We start from the raw sequence: 17,164 nt of genomic DNA, 5'->3' as shown, positions 1-17,164 counted from the left end.
AAATTTATATTTAACAATATAGAAAATTCTTAGGTCTAACTGACTATTCTTCATTTTGTCTGTTTTATACCAAGACGATATACTATACGAGTATTCAACCTAAATCTGTCCTATTACAGGAGAAATTTTGATGAAGATTAAGTAATGTCTGCCAATAATCCACCTGATACTGCCCCTGAAGGAGTAAACCCGGAAAATAATGTAATAGGAAATGCTCCTCTTATTGATGTTCGTATACGAAACAACCAAAGTCCAATATTTCACATAAGGGACAGGCTATTCCACACACTATTCTTCAGAGTATCAATAGCTTATGCAAGAGCGTTTCCACCTTGTGTCAGACGTTCCATAGAATTTTTCATCTTGCTACAAGCACTATGTTCTTTTTTCATACTAATATATATACACATAGCATTCTCCAGAACATCATCATGCCTTCACAATGTGAAAGATGTATGGCCTAGAGATGGGATTCTTAGAGTTGAAATAATGAGCAACCCATCGCCAGATTACAACATTGAAGATAGCTATGCCAGAGAACAAAAATTGAAGCAGGGAAAAGAGGACGACATCCCTAGTGTCTTAGGGTTATTGACAATTGAAAATTTTATCAATCTTGAACCGTCGACAGTTGATGAAGTTTCTCAAGAAACAGAACCTTTAGATCAATCTCTACTTGGTCAGTTGGCTTGGTATTTTATTGGGAGATTTTTAGTAATTAAAGGATATTTTTGAATTTATAGGATATCATAATGTGAATCACTATCCAGCAATTAAGAAGAAAGGACCTTTAGTGAATGTTACAGAAGTATCATCAACCATATGGGACAGTTTGGATGCGGCAAAACATTTTTTTTTTCAAGGTAGCATTGAAAACAAATCAGAATATTCGAATTTGTCTGGTACCAGTCAAAGCAATGATGCTGCCCAAGATTTTAAGGATGAGAAGGACGAATACAATGACCTTGGTAAGATCATTTCTATTCAATTATAACATTGTTTTTTTTAATTTTCCGGATTTCAGTTTGGCCAGATACCCATTACATAGTGGAATACTCTTTAGAGTATGGCTTCTTGAGATTGAATCCGGCAACTAGAGCTAGGTTAGGTATCCAAGTGCTCATAGTCACTTTAGATCCCAATAAAGACCAGTGTTTTGGAGATTCTTTTAGTAGAATGATTCTAAGCGAATTTCTAGGCTATGACGATGTCTTGATGGCTTCTATAAAAGCGTTAGCCGATCAGGAAAACAATAAGGGTTATATGAGGTAGGTATTTCATTGTCCTCCAGAAATTGAAGTGCTCTTCCTATTAATTCTAAAAAAAAATTAAAAGAATATTAAATATAATAAAAGAGGTCAAATGGGATCTTAACTGAGGATGATTTCAGGAATTGATAATTAATTTTTTTATAGTTTTAATGCACGTTATTGATTTTGAAATATAACTTATTTCCTTTATTATTCGAAGTCTGCACAAATCAAATATTAAATACATTTCAATAAATTTGATTTGAATATTTCTTACTGGCAGACCATAACATAGGTTAGGTTCCTGTATCGATCACATAAAACTCCTCATATGAAAGTTATGCCGATCTTGATCATTTTTTCTCAATTATCTTTCAGGAATGTAGTTACTGGTGAACATTATCGATTTGTGAACATGTGGATGGCAAGAACTGCCTATTTTGCAGCCTTTTTCATCATGATCATCTTTGTAAGTATCAACTCCTATTTTCCAAGCCCCTGCAAATTTTGTTCATTTTTTTTTGTTATCATATTGAAGCTTATCAAAAATAAACTGACTTGACGATGGGTTGAGTCATCAGAAATCTTCCTAAATAGCTTTGGAATATCAAATATTCAAAACATTTATGGTATGAGAGTTTCTTCCATAACAGGCACTAAAGTTATTTTAATGTAGGTTTTTACCAGTCTGTTTGCTTGAATTTAAACGTTGAGGATATTTCATAAAGTGAGTCATATCTCAGTTTGTTGATTTCAAGTATTTCTCCCTGAATTTTTCCATTAAAACTCTTTACAATTTTCCATTTGTCAGGCATCTAGTTTCCTATGATTCTGAAATTATTAAAACGATTCCTCTGTACTACAAAACAAATCAGTAAATCACGTTCATGAAAAACGGTTTGTTTTATTTGAAAATTGGTTATGCCCATAGATCGAAATCATAGGATATCAAATAGACGGTTCTATGACAATTAATTACAGAATAGAAGTTGCCTGTGGCGCTATAGCGGTCTCAATGGGAATTAAATATAAAAGTACATTGCTTTATTATTATGTAAGTTTCGGATATTACGTACTTGTTTTCAACATATTTGGATTCAGCAATGATTGCGCCAACCAAAAAAGGAATCAATTAATAATTACCGAAATAAATTAAACAGCTAACAAATAAAATAAATGAATGCTAGGTTTTGACTATTGATATCTGAATGTAAATGGGATAACTGCTTCTCAAGGTTTTCAGATTTGTCTACAATACGACTAATAGTGAGTCTATTAACTGAATAATGCCGTACACAAATTCTACTAAAATTTCTCTAAGTATTCACAAATGGGCACTGATTTAGATAAAAGGAATTAAAGAATTTATAAACGTTGTTGAACCGTGTATGTTTTCATGATTAAATTGCACAATCTACTTAACAAGAATGACATAATTTTCATTTCCATTGGGAACCCCCTTTATTTTTCAATTTGCGTTCAATGATTTCATACAGCCAGAGGAAGGTTTATTGATTTGATGGAATTCCAAAAGTGGGAAATTTCACATGACGGTTTGTCAGTTCAAAATATTTAGGACATTTCATTTGAGGTCAACCTATTTGATTATTGATCAATATGACCAAAATATTTGACAGCAGTCTTCAGCAAATTATAAAACCTTCAAATTATGGAAAAGGGGTCAAAGTAATATTTCATTTTTTTGTTGAAATGAGTTGATTCATCAAAAAAAATCTGATACGAAATATTCTAGGCTTTGAACATAAGAGAATATTTCGAGTGTAGGCAACTCAAGATACACAAACTTGTAGATATAAGGTGTAGTAAAAAGAAATCTATTATTTTTGCATGATTAAATTAGTTAGTTAGAGTGATCCGATGTAGGTCAAATATGCGGAGTTATGTTCGATAAGTTGTTGCTATTTTGAAGGTAATATCATTATGCCTCTCTCATAAAAGACGTTGTCTCTATTGGCAAAAAATTGACAAAGTCAATTTTCACTAGACTCTGTCGAATATAATTTGGAGAAAATTTGATATGATGAACAGTAGTCAGGACCTCTTAAAATACTGCCTTTAAATTTAAATTAGCTCTTTTAGTTTACCATGAGCGGATTAGGTTGTAACGTGCCTTTCTGTGCCAAAACAGCATAATTAAGAATCTTTGTAATTTTGTCGGATTCAATAACATAAACAAGAACATTTTTGTTCCTTGAATAACTTTCGTATCACACTTTGTTGCCGACAAAAAAATAATAGAATTCATGGTTCTTTTTAATAGAAATAAAAAAATTAATTCCTTTGTTATTTTGTTTTTCGAAAACGGTTCATTTTATCGACGATAAACTAGACTACTTTTTTTTAGCTTAATGTTCAAGCTATTCAAATTTGTTTTTTCTACACCTTATCATACAGGGTGTTGAAAATGTAAGCATTAAAATGTACAACCTAGTCCGCCCCTGGTAAACTAAAAAAGCTAATTTAAATTTAAGGGCAGTATTTTAAGAGGTCCTTACTACTGTTCATCATATCAAATTTTCTTTAAATTATACAAAGTAGTTTGAAATTTATTCCACTAAAATGGATTTCCAGTGACGTCATTTGGGAGGTCGAATCTCCATAGGTAGGGCCGTTAGGAAAAAAGATTATGGAAACTTGTCATCTTATTTTTTTATGTTTTATCTGAATCCGAGAGATTTTCCACATCGTCCAAATCCCGCGTTGAAAAAACTGGTCATCTTTTGAAGCGATCCACGAATCGATCTAATTTTTTACTTCTTCATAAGACCGGAAGTGCTGGTCAGCCAGGCCGTGTACCATTGATTGAAACAAGTGATAGTCCGAGGGAGCAACGTCTGGAGAATACGGCAGGTGGGGTAGAACTTCCCATTTCAACGTTTCCAAGTATGTCTTGACCACTTTCGCAACATGGGATCGTGCATTGTCATTCTGTTATAGTATATTCTAAAACAAATTGCAGAATTTGCTCCTATTCCAACACGAATGCGAAATTCGAAAACGAGTGAATTTTCGAACGCATGAGTGTTGGAAATCCTTCTGCAACGAGTATTAGACGATATTTTCTCTATTTCAGTCTAGTTTTGTGAAATGTTCTAGAAATTCAATGAGAATTTCAGATTATATATTCTAGTGATATTTGTATTGTATCATGGCAGTTGGTGTGACTGTTACGAAAATTGACAGATTACGGAATTTGAATATGAATCGTACGTTTCGAATTTTGAAATAATTTATAAATACGCATTAAATTCTTGAATGATGTCTGACGAAGTCGATTCGACACCGACAGAATTAAGAGAAATTGCAAATAATGTCGCAAATCATTTCACTCAATTCAAATTATATTGTATTGACAATTGAAATTGTTGATATTTGATAGGATCGGAAGTCAGTATAGACAACCACAAAACGAAAAATATAACTGAAAACAATGCTGTAATTATTTCATTACAGCACTGAACTCATTACGATTAGAGAGGAGCGATACCGTGATTTCTAGATCACGTTGTGAAACGTGAACGTTACTTTATGATATCAGTGAAATTAAAGCGTGACGTGATCACTGTTTAGGTTGCTTGTTATTAATATTTGTATGCATCACACAAACCTTACTTCGTTTATCTTTGCAACTCGAATTGGCCACTCTTATCATTCAAAGCAAAATTAATGAAAAATTATTATGAAAACATCCATTTTTCTTACATTTTCAACTCTTTTCCTTGTTTCAGCTTTAGTTAGGAACGTAACAGAAGGATATCGATTTTTCAAATGTTTCCTCAAATTTGAAGAGGTGGTTTTGAAAGATAATTTCAACTTGCATAAATTACAAGTAGCATAATTCACATCAACTTTTGTGAAGAAAGCCCAAAGATTGCTGGTCTTTCGCCTGTTATTATTCCTTCGCCTATTATTATTATGTCTCTGACGTGTTTTCGTTTATTTTTTATAATACAGAGTACCATTTATTGCTTCGGTCGGCAACTTCAATATAGAAAGAATTTCTTTGGGGTTGTTTATCAAAGATAAGCATAAAATTAGAATTTTATTGCCATCACCAATTATGCAGTAATTCAGTAGTTATTATTTGTTTGTAGCAAGTATTTATTGTTTAACTAGTCCTACAAAAATACTTCCTAAAGTAGGTGAAGTTGCCTACGATGCTGGGATTGTCATAAAAATATGCAATTATGTTAGTCGAAAAAGGTTTCGAAGCATGAAAAACATCAGGCTGCCGTCATAATTTACGATTGCAACGGACGATGATATACCCTGAAAAGATCTGTGAAATGTTCAAACTGTGATCCCGTCACGCTCTGTATTCGTTTTTCGGAACCGTGACTACCTGTGACATTCTGATATCAGTGATCAAATCACAGTTCGTGAAATATCGCTCTTCTCTAATTACGATACTGAAATAGAGAAAATCACTTTATCACGTCTCTCGTTGTATTGCGGTCGTTTGTCTTTCAATGCTCGGCTCAAACGAAGTTGTGCATCTAATACTTCAGAATTAATTTCTTTTATCTTTTTATTTACGAGGGAATTTTTGGTGTTTTCTTCGAAGTGTTTGGTTTTACGCTATTTACTTTACGATAATCAGCATTTTCTACCGCGGTGTGGCCCGTAAGTAAATGCAACCGGATAAATCCGAGCGCCGACGACGTGGCAACGTCGCCCCGTTAACGGGCGCGCGTCACCCGATAGGTGACATAATTACGTTGTAGTAGGCCACCGGGAGTCAGTTAACCCCTAACGACTCCCGGAAATGATTTATTCGGCACCGGAAATACGATCGCCCTGATTAACATCCAACACTTCCCGGATTCCCCAACAGCACCGCCTCCCCCCCTTGCTGCCCCCTCGACGATGCCGACGCTGACGCCGCCGCCGAGGAGGAGGATTACTTTAATTAACTCTCCCGAGATGTCCTTTTTTTTTCTCGCAGCCTTCTCGACCTTACCTCCTTCTTTTCCGGCCGACGACGACCGGAGGGGGTGAGTTAGAGGAAGGGGGTGGGGGAGGTTGTAAGAGACGTCCCTTTGATCGCCGCCGGAAGCAAGTCCCGAAATTAAAAACTAATGAAAAATATTTCCCGGACTTTTTTTTTCCTCCTTTTCGGGAAATTGAGTGTCGCGATGGATTTGTCCAAACAAGTATTTTTAGAGGGAGGGGGTTATTGGGTAAGAGGGGGACGGTTCTTGTCGGAGGGTTGTTTTTGATATCGGCCGATTCTCGTTGGCTTCGGGTCCTTTCATCTCTTTTCTATCGCCCCTTTTTTTTTGGGGGATGTGTTGGAGGGTGAGGCGAAGAGGGTTGTTTCTGTTTTATTTCACTTCATTTATTTATATATTTAAAGACACTTTCTGTTTGAACTTATTTATTTAATTATTTTACAAGTATGTAGCTGTTAATGTCTGTACACGTGCAAGATGGAGAAGGACCTAACCTTTATTCTCTATTTACAAACTAAAGGGTGTTTTTTTTTAGAGCTATAGAACTTTAAATTGCAATAAAACAACGATGGATTATTCGATTGACATGAATTTTATTTATCCGCAAGATAATCTTGTGGCCTTACATTTCAATATGATTTCTGGCATATGACCGCCACGGCTGGCTCGGATGTAGTCCAATCTGGACGTCCAATTTTCGATGACTTTTTCCAACATTTGTGGCCGTATATCGGCAATAACACGGCGAATGTTGTCTTCCAAATGGTCAAGGGTTTGTGGCTTATCCGCATAGACCAATGACTTTACATAGCCCCACAGAAAGTAGTCTAGCGGTGTTAAATCACAAGATCTTGGAGGCCAATTCACAGGTCCAAAACGTGAAATTAGGCGGTCACCAAACGTGTCTTTCAATAAATCGATCGTGGCACGAGCTGTGTGACATGTTGCGTCGTCTTGTTGGAACCACAGCTCCTAGACATCATGGTTATTCAATTCAGGAATGAAAAAGTTAGTAATCATGGCTCTTTACCGATCACCATTGACTGTAACGTTCTGGCCATCATCGTTTTTGAAGAAGTACGGACCAATGATTCCACCAGCCCATAAAGCGCACCAAACAGTCAGTTTTTCTAAATGTAACGGTGTTTCGACATACACTTGAGGATTAGCTTCACTCCAAATGCGGCAGTTTTGTTTGTTGACGTAGCCATTCAACCAGAAGTGCGCTTCATCGCTAAACAAAATAAAATGGACGTAGTGCGCGATACGTATTCCGCACAGAACCATTATTTTCGAAATAAAATTGCACTATTTGCAAGCGTTGTTCAGACGTGAGTACATTCATGATGAATTGCCAAACCAAACTGACAATAAATCACTTGACAGCTGTCAAATCGGTCGCCATCTTGAACAGTAATGCCAATTTAAAGTTATATACCTCGAAAAAAACACCCTTTATTATAAAGCTCATTCTCAGCAAACCCCAACAAAGCTGAACACCCCCCTAAGACCTCCCTCCCGTCTAGAGAGCACAGAGCGAAACAAAATCTTCCGCGAAGAGCCATCGATCATCCCGAACGGCTATTTTCGCCTCGCGCGCCAAAAATAAAAAATCGCGCACGGTCAAACGCCGTACTAATTAATTGTGGACGAGGAGGGGGGGCGGCGCGAGGGGGTGGTCGTCGTCGTCGTAGAAAATACGGCGTGTGTCGCTTCGCTGATTGATTGGCGAAACAACATGTTGACGTAACCCGAGCGATTGTTTATCGGGGGCGGCGGCGGGGGGTGGATTCGTTATTTTCCGAAACGGGCGGCATGCAAATTTATACCTGTCGATAAGTTTGCCGTCATCGTTCGACGCTCGGGGGGGTTGGTTTCCCTTCGACGCCGGAGGGACGGACGAGAAGGCCTCGACGACGCCCGGAGACGTTCGAATGGTCCGTATACGGAAAAAACGCTGCAAAATTACGGTTCATTGTGAAAATTACGGTTTGGTGCAAAAATTACTTTCATTGTAAAAAATCATAAAAAAATCATAAAAAAATCATAAAAAAAAAACGCAAAATCAAGGTTCATTACGAAATACGGTTCATTGCAAAATAATGGTTCACTGCAAAATTAAGGTGCATTGCAAAATAATGATTCACTGCAAAATTAAGGTTCATTGCAAAAATAACGGTTCATTGTGAAAAATCATTCAAATGAAATAATTCAAAAATCATTCGAATAAAATCATTCAAAGAAATTCATTCATCAGAAAAATTATGGTTCATCGCAAAAATAACGGTTCATTGCAAAATAAGATTCACTGCGAAATTATAGTTCATTGCAAAAATAACGTTTCATTGTGAAAAATCATTCAAAAATCATTAAAAAATCATGCAAAAATTACGATTCATTGCAAATTCACGGTTCATTGTGAAAATCATTCAAAATAATTCAAAAATCATTAAAAAAAATCATTCAGAAAAATTCATTCATTAGAAAAATTATTCAAAAATCATTGCAAAAATTATGGTTCATTGAAAAAATTACGGTTCATTGCAAAATGCGGGTCACTGCGAAATTACGGTTCACTGTAAGTGCGAAATTACGGTTCATTGCATAAATTAGGTTTCATTGCAAAAAATCATTCAAAAAATTATTCAAAATCATTCAATGAAATAAAAAAAAATCATGCCAAAATTACGGTTCACTGCAAAAATTAGGTTCATTGCAAAATTACGGTTCATTGTGAAAAATCATTAAAAAATTATTCAAAAATCATTCAAAAAGATCATTGAATGATAATCATTTGAAAAAAAATCATTCGAAAAAATTCATTCATCAAAAAAATTATTTGAAAATCATTGCAAAAATTACGGTTCAGCGAAAAATTACGTTTGATTGCAAGATGCGGTTCACTGCAAAATTACGGTTCACTGTAAGTGCAAAATTATAGTTCATTATAATATGCCAATATAATATTAGTCAATAGTGCTCAATCACTACGGATTGAGTTAGGCCCACAAACTTTCTTGTTCAGGAGGTCATTCACACATCGTCAAAAGTCTTGGCTGCCCTAGGTTTCCCAAGAAATAAACAATCTTTATTCTGGAAATGACATGAATATTTTCCTCTATTTCGACTGCAATATATTTGATAGAAAATCATTGTTTGTTACTCTTTGCTTTTGTAGGATGAGACAAAATAGGAAAAATGAGAAAAAATTATTATTTATTTTTGATTTATTATAGTTATTCCACAACTCAATTCAAATTCAACAGACCGTATTACCACATCTTCTTTCAATCAACTATCCAATACGCCTAGGCATCCAACGAATCAAGTCATTAATGAAATTTTCAAGCATATCTTCCCTTTCTTCCTGAAGGGCTAAACTAAATTCCTGAATAGTTGAAGGTGGGTTTTGGCGATTGGATATTGCTCTCCCTAATTAATCTCATTAGTGCTCAATTGGATTGATGTCTGGTGAGGTTGCTGGCCAGTTCATTCTCTGGATATTGTTCTCTTGAAGAAAAGCGATATTGAGTCGCTCTAGTCTGCCTGGACCTCTCCAAACCCTTTCTCACTTCATCACTTTGTAAACTGAATTGTGACTGGTGGGAAAAAAGTACGTTGCGCCATTGTGGTAAAAGTTAGTCTTGGTGGTGTTCTGCCCATTGTCGATGGGTAGCTCTATGTTCAGGTGATAGACGAGGTACTCTTGAAGGTCTTCTTGTCCTCAAATTTGAGGAATGCAACTGTTTCCTTATGTTACTAGGAGTCTATAGGTCCTCCAAAAATGACTTCGAAGGGCTGTTACAGATATCGTTCTATTCTTTGAGTATAATGGGCTTCCCTTGCAGATGTTACTTGAGGCCGGTTTCCAAGAAAAAGGCGAATATGCGCCTTACTAAAGTCCGTGGAATATTCAAATCTCAATCTGGTGGTTCGACAAAGCTTCTTGATGTAGGGCTACTTACTATTCTTGCCCGGTAAAACTGAGAAATTGGATGTCCCGGCATTTTCTACGGAATATTCTCAATATAACAACTCTCGTTATTCGCTGAAAACTGATTAAATTTGAACAAACCTGCATCCTCCCGAACAAGAAATATTTTTTACTGGTTTATTCTTTACATTTGAGTGATAAGAAAGTGAAGATTCGACACACAAAAAATTGTAATGTTATATTCAACAAGTTGATAGTTGAAAGGGAGAGCCAAGATATTTGACGATGTGTATATTCTATAAAATACGGAAAATCCATTCATTTATTAGGCTGCCCCTATTCCTCTCATGCGATAACTCTTTTAGTTTTTAGAGGAAAGCTCGACGAAAAAAGGTTTTTTTTTTCAAAACGATTAAAATTTTTTTTTTCTAGAATGATTCCGAAAAATTATCATTAAAAATGGTAAACCAAAAATTCTAACGAGATAAGATCCTTAACGAATCGGTCAATTCGTAACTGCACCATGAAGTTCGCAGTCTCGGCGATAATAATATAATAATAATAATAATAATAATGTTTATTCAAAGCAATCATATAAATAAACATAATAAGTTACAGAGGTCTCCATTTCAGAGAATGGATGCCTGTGCGTAACATAAAACTTAACAATTTTCTTAACTGTGGTGATTATAACTAAGGTTTAATTCATGTATAAGAAAAACTAATTAACAACAATTTTCAATCATTGTACAGTCTGAGTTTCCCCAATTTCAACAACTTCATAATCAAAGTTCAAGTATTTTTTAACATAGACCACAACCCCGTCGTTTTTATTGTAATTCCCTTTATTATAAACAGTGTCGAACCCGTTCAGATGAAACAGATTCAGGTTTTCAATTTGAAATGTTTCCGTCAGTACAATTATTTCAAACTCCAAAGACAAATATTCTAAAAATGCGACAAACTCCGGAAAATTCAAATTAATACTACGTACATTCATATGCAATATGTTAAACTTATCATTAAAATTATGACTTTTTAGATTTACAATATTTTCCATAGGAGTATCGTATGTTTCACATTCATAGTCTCGGATATACTGATTCATGGTAAGGAATGCTAAAGATATGACTACATGTAATGTTCAACAAAGCGGTGTAATTTAAATTGTTTAAAGAGTTAACTTACTTGATATGATTAATGTATTTTTCAGTCTCTCGAAAGTTTTTTAACACTGCGTTGATCCATGTCTTGGTCTCAATCTTGGTTGATCGTTTTTCTTCGGCGAAATTTTCTTCTTGAATACTTTATAGTGAAGCGTTGACTTCGGTGTTGTTTTTGCTATTTGGTGATCTTTTTTTTCTAGATTTGATTTCGATGAACTTGTATCTTCTAGAGTTTCCGTATCCTCCCAGATTGACTCGTTCGTGTTTTCGTCTTCTTCGTTTGTTGCGCTTCCCCCGTGTTTGCTTGTTGATGGGGTTGGTGGTGCACTGCTTGCTTTGTTTTCAACTTGTTTATTGATAAGATCTTGTACAGTGTATATGGCGCTTCCAACTATGAGACGGTTTCCTCTTATGAAGGATTTTTTTTGTGGTGCACTGGCTTTGGCTTTCAGTAAATTGCTCTTGAGAATTTTATATTCCTCGCGTTGCTGCTCTGTCTGATCATTGAGGATACTCAGATTAGTTTGCTTTAGAATTTTTGCATTCGATAGTATCTCTCTCTTTTTCAGATAAGAAATTAACTCTATCTTGATAGGAGCGTCTTCGTTTTTCCCTAATTTATAACAGTCGTTGATATCGTTTTCCTTAATTTCTATTTTCAGAGAACGTTTTATTTCATCGCAAATGAACTGTGGTGTTATTTCGTCTGCTGTTTTTTTGAGACCAAAAAATATTATGTTGTTCTTCTTATTTATGCGGTCAAGATGTTCAATCTTATTTTTCAAAAACTGGTTTTCGGCTTCAAGTTGTTCAACCTTATTCTTTAGAGCCTGAAATTCTAACAAAATTCTCGTTTCGCTGGCTGCAATCGAGTTCTTTATTTCCTTTTTTGAGTTAATAATTTCTTCGTACAAATGCTCCGACGTAATTGGAGAATTTCTTTCCGTCATTCTAAATGTAAGAACGGGTATGTGTTCCTTTAGAGACGGCCTGACCGATTATATTTACATATATACTTTTTGTACCCGTGTGAAGAAAATGAACTGAAAACACTTTCACTGTAGTTTTCTCGTTTAATATTTCGAAAATCACCTTTTAAATTACGATTTATAATGCCTTTACTGTTTATCTAGAACACTGCTTTTATTTGAAATTTGTAGACTCCGATTAACTATATTAATTTGCAATTTTATCGAGTGTACAACGAATACGTCTGTACTCAACCACAATTGATAGCTTATTAATTATATTAATGGCCTGGTCTACGCCCAATTTCGCGTTATGTTAATTTCGTAGCAGTTCCAGCCCCCTCCCCAACTTCCTAATTATATTATCGCCCGAAAAGCGAACCGTAAAATTTTACAGTCGATGGAGAGAGAAACGGCCCTTAATGAATTCCAGCGACTCCGCTCGGGCCCCTGTGGAACGCCATAAATATTCAGATTATCAGGGAAGGGGGGAGGGGGGGTTGAGTTGATACGCGAGCGGACCACCCCCCCCCTTTGAGTTTGATTCTACGCGTTTTCCGATTTTTTTATGGGCCGGAAGTCGACTTTACGGGCCGGTCTTGCCGGACGATCTTATCGTCGCGCAAATACGCTAGCGTGTGGGCGCTCGCGACCCTTAGGTTTTTCGGTTTATGGCGATTATTTCGGCTGTTTATTATGTTCGTTGATGGCGTTTTAGAATCGTCCGGAAGTAATTAACACCTTGCTCCCGTGGTTCCCGAAAATGCGAATAAAATGTTTAAGACTTTAAAACTCCGAAGATATCAGGGTTGGGACTATGGCTTGAGAACGTTTATGATCGGTAGGTTTCATGTTGAAGTTCAATTGAAAGACCAATTGAAACGGTACTTTTTTCAATAATAAACATCTCTACTTTTCTACATGTTGAAAAACCCAATAACAAGAAATTAGAATGGGAAATTCAAATTAATTACTCAAAAATTGTTCATCGTTCACACACACTTAGGATTAATGCAAATTATCCAGGAAAATGAATTGGACCTACCTAGTATTCCTTGGCCGCCTCGCTCACCAGATCTGCCGTGTATGAATTTTTGTCTTTGACTATTGAGTGTTCATGAAGAAACTGGTGTACCGTGATGAAATAAATTATAGAGAGACTTTGATGGAGAGATTTGACGCAGCATCACTCACCATAAGACAAAATTTAGAATAATACAACGTGGTTGACACGAAACATCCTAAGAAACTGTCCCTTGTTTAGTGACCTCAGGGTCATTTACGGTCTATCTATTCTCGAGTCGCCGGATCTCAGAATGGCCGATTTCTGTGCATCTCGAAATAATTTTGGCCCTTTATGAGCATTCGCGGCTGACGCTATATGTCGCCTCAACTCCTGGCATTCAGCCTAATCTGACATTCTTTCCCGGACAGCAATGATGTGAATGTGGCTAAGCGTAGTGATGAGCACTGTTCACGAACTACATTTTGCACAGCTGAGTATATATCTTCGGCTAGAAGTTGCCCTGCGTCAATTTTAGAGGGTGTGATAGCCCAGGGCATTTTATACGAAAAAGTTTTTTTCGGTGGGTAAAATTGTTGGTTTGGTGAAATATTTGTTTTAACCCTTGAATAAAACCCTTATTCTTTAAAAATCTTTTTCTGTAATAAATGAACTAAAATGTTTTTTTTCACTAAAAAACGGTACGTCGTACGATGAAAAATTAAGAAAGCTTTTTTCTTCACAATTGAACCAAGATTAAAAACATATTTTTATTTTTAGAGAAATCAGCGGAGTCCTGTTTTTTTTTCTTGAAAAATATTCTGTGACGTGCCAATACGCGCGCCACTGGTATGACTGAAGCATCGTGTTGTATTACATAGTATGTATCTCCCACAGCTATTAACACGCCTTGAATTTTATTATGATATCTTTCGCCGTTTTGGAAAAATCTGATTTTTACTGTTTTTTTTAAATTAAACTTAAACATGCTGTAGATCGGTAATGAAGCGTTTGCGGACCTATGTTTATAAAAACTTTTTTGTTTAAAATGACCAGGGCAATCATCTACTTCAACATTGCCGCATCCTCTTTAAACACCCTGTATAAGTTCAGCCAGAGAAAAACACCTCATCGTCTTCGTTCTCATTGCGTCATCGCCATCCAAGAGTGAACCTGTCAGCAAGGCCGCCCCAGATGCAACAGGATAGTCTTCCGTCATCAGTCCAGGACTCAATCGATAAACCTAATTTATTATTCTTCCCTTTTCTCCCATCCTGGAACAACAACAACGGCAATGCTACGAGGGGGGGAGGTTTTCAGCCACCCGGTTCTGACATGTGCCCCCAACAGTTGTGTACCCGTTCTCCGGCAAGTTACGAAACCCCTGGTGCGACAAGGCCTCGTGACGATCACGTGGCCGACACTGAGGACGCACGTCCCAAATACAACGGGATCCGGGCCTAAAAATGGCAGGAGGAGATCCGGGATGATGGAGAAACTGGATATCTCTGGAGGGGCGGTAGTTCTATTTAGGACCAAGACTGGATTTCGACGTCTGAAGACGTTTTTCCATGAGGAATTCATTTGTGTACGGTTTGGGAGAAATTGCAGGTTACAATAAAGTGTATGCACGTCCCGCATACAATTTATTGTAACATAAATACCTAATTTTATGATTTCCAGATAGGCGTTGAGATTGCAAAGAAGTGTTGGCAGGACAAACATCACGCGCAATGATCTAATGAGTCCTACATACACTTTATTGCAATCTAAACTACACTCATCGGGAATGAAGTGTATGTGATATTCTGAAAAGGTTCTGCATATACTCTATTAGAACCTAAACACCTTTCAGAATTTACCAAATTAGATGTTCAAGTGGAAATAAAGTGTATGTTAGACCTTTTTAGAATATAACTCATACACTTTATTTCGACTTAAACACCTAATTTAATAAATTTAATTTCCGATAGGTGTTTAGGTTGCAATAATGTGTATGGAGGACTTTGACAATACGCTGTCATGCAAAATTATCGGTAATTTTGACGCACTTGTGCAATTACTTACGAAAATTGCGCGTGTTGTTTGTCTTGCATACACTTCTTTGCAACCTCAATACCTAACTTATAGAATTAGGTTTTTAGGTTTCAATGAAGTGTATGCTGGACAGATATTGCGCGATATTCTAAAAAAGTCCTCCAGACACTTTATTGCCAATTGGCCAATTGAAAAGTCCCCGGTCTACCATAGTAAAACACTTTTTTTTTGGCAAAATTCGATTTTATTATTCAAAATAGTTGCCTTCGTGGGTGATACAGCGATTATAGCGATCTTCCAACTATTCGATACCATTTTTCTAATACGATTTGTCTTTCGCTTCAAAATAGGCCTCAGTTTCGGCGATTACTTCTTCATTTGCGCTAAATTCATTTCCATCGAGCATTCTTTTGAGGTCCGCGAACAGCAAAAAGTCGCTGGGGGTCAGATCCGGCGAATACGGTGGATGCAAAAGCAATTCGAAACCCAATTCATGCAATTTTGCCATTGTTTTCATTGATTTGTGACACGGCGCATTGTTTTGATGAAACCTCACCTTTTTTCTTCAAATGGGGCCGTTTTTCAAAGATTTCATTCTTTAAACGATTCAATAACGCTATAAAATAACCGCTGTCGATGGTCTGGCCCATAATACTGATGACATAACCTTGCCAGCTGACTGTTGTGTTTTTCCTCGCTTTCGATTCGGTTCATCGTGTGCAGTTCACTCAGTTGACTGTCGATCAGGCTCCGGAGTGAAATGATGGAGCCATGTTTCATCCATTGTCACATATCGACGCAGAAATTCAGGTTTATTGCACTTAAACAGGTTCAAACACTGCTCAGAATCATTAACACGTTGTTGCTTTTGATCGATTGTGAGTTCACGCGGCACCTATTTTGCACACAGCTTTCTCATGTATAATTCAAAAAGCAATATTTTATCAGCACACGAAATTCTTTTTTTCCATCTTTTTTCAAGTAACAAAAGTAGCTACACCCACAACGCAATATCTCACAAACTAATGGTCGAACTGCTGTCAAATTTTGACACGTATCGTTTGAAGGTTGGTACTAACTAAAAATCACATGGATTTAATACTAGCACCGCCATTTGTGCATCATATCTGGGACTTTTCAATTGGCCTGATATCCGAAAATAAAACCGTATTTTTCCTTCCTTCACAAATTGACATAGAACCTCGTGTAGATCATCTTCTAACAATCGTGTTCCACCTTTCACTCTATCATTACTGCATCATGCACACAATTTGCTCCGGTAGACCATAGAGTAATAACATGCCACGGACAGTGTCGTTCCGCGGTTATACCGTGATAAGACATTGCGGTATATTATTCCGGTGACGTGTAATCTTAGGACCGGACTTCTCCATAAAGTGTCCGTTAACTACGTGTCCGTTAAATCCAACGACCAACAAAAACTGTTCACGACGTATATCCGCCAAAAGTTTGATGTACGGTTGTTACTGGCGACTTGATACTTTTACGCGGTCACAGATAAAGCACCGAGCTGTGTTTATGGCGTTTCAATTACAGCGACTTGATAAAACACGGGTGGCCACACGTCAGTGGACTCGTTTCTGATTGGCTGCCGGTTTTTGAGCCTGAATATGGCGGCTTTTTGTTTACATTCTTCGTTTACCTGATTTTTGGGATTTATTTGAGATGTAAGGACCATTTGATTGAGTCACTGTAGTAGGTATTTTTCAGTTGAATGAATTTGTTCTATATACAAATCTATCAGGCCTAATAATTTTAATTTTGACGAAGTGTCAGTTCAGTTCAGTCAATCGTAATAGACCAATTGAAAAG

General features: G+C 36.6%; 1 protein-coding gene across 3 annotated transcripts in view; it reads left to right on the top strand.

The window, feature by feature from the left end:
- The window catches only part of LOC123682146 (membralin), a 115,295-nt gene that overhangs the window by 511 nt on the left and 97,620 nt on the right, over window positions 1-17,164 (top strand). For all 3 annotated transcript variants that reach the window (XM_045620594.1, XM_045620603.1, XM_045620585.1), the window contains exons 2-5: window positions 120-679; window positions 744-968; window positions 1,025-1,268; window positions 1,629-1,719. In XM_045620594.1, coding sequence (XP_045476550.1) covers window positions 145-679; window positions 744-968; window positions 1,025-1,268; window positions 1,629-1,719 — 1,095 coding nt within the window. In that variant the 5' untranslated portion in view covers window positions 120-144. The remainder of the gene's footprint in view (window positions 1-119; window positions 680-743; window positions 969-1,024; window positions 1,269-1,628; window positions 1,720-17,164) is intronic.

This window comes from Harmonia axyridis, chromosome 1 (genome assembly GCF_914767665.1).
Source record: "Harmonia axyridis chromosome 1, icHarAxyr1.1, whole genome shotgun sequence".
NCBI classification, from domain to species: Eukaryota; Metazoa; Arthropoda; class Insecta; order Coleoptera; family Coccinellidae; genus Harmonia; species Harmonia axyridis.
This window is presented reverse-complemented; position numbering and strand designations above follow the sequence as displayed.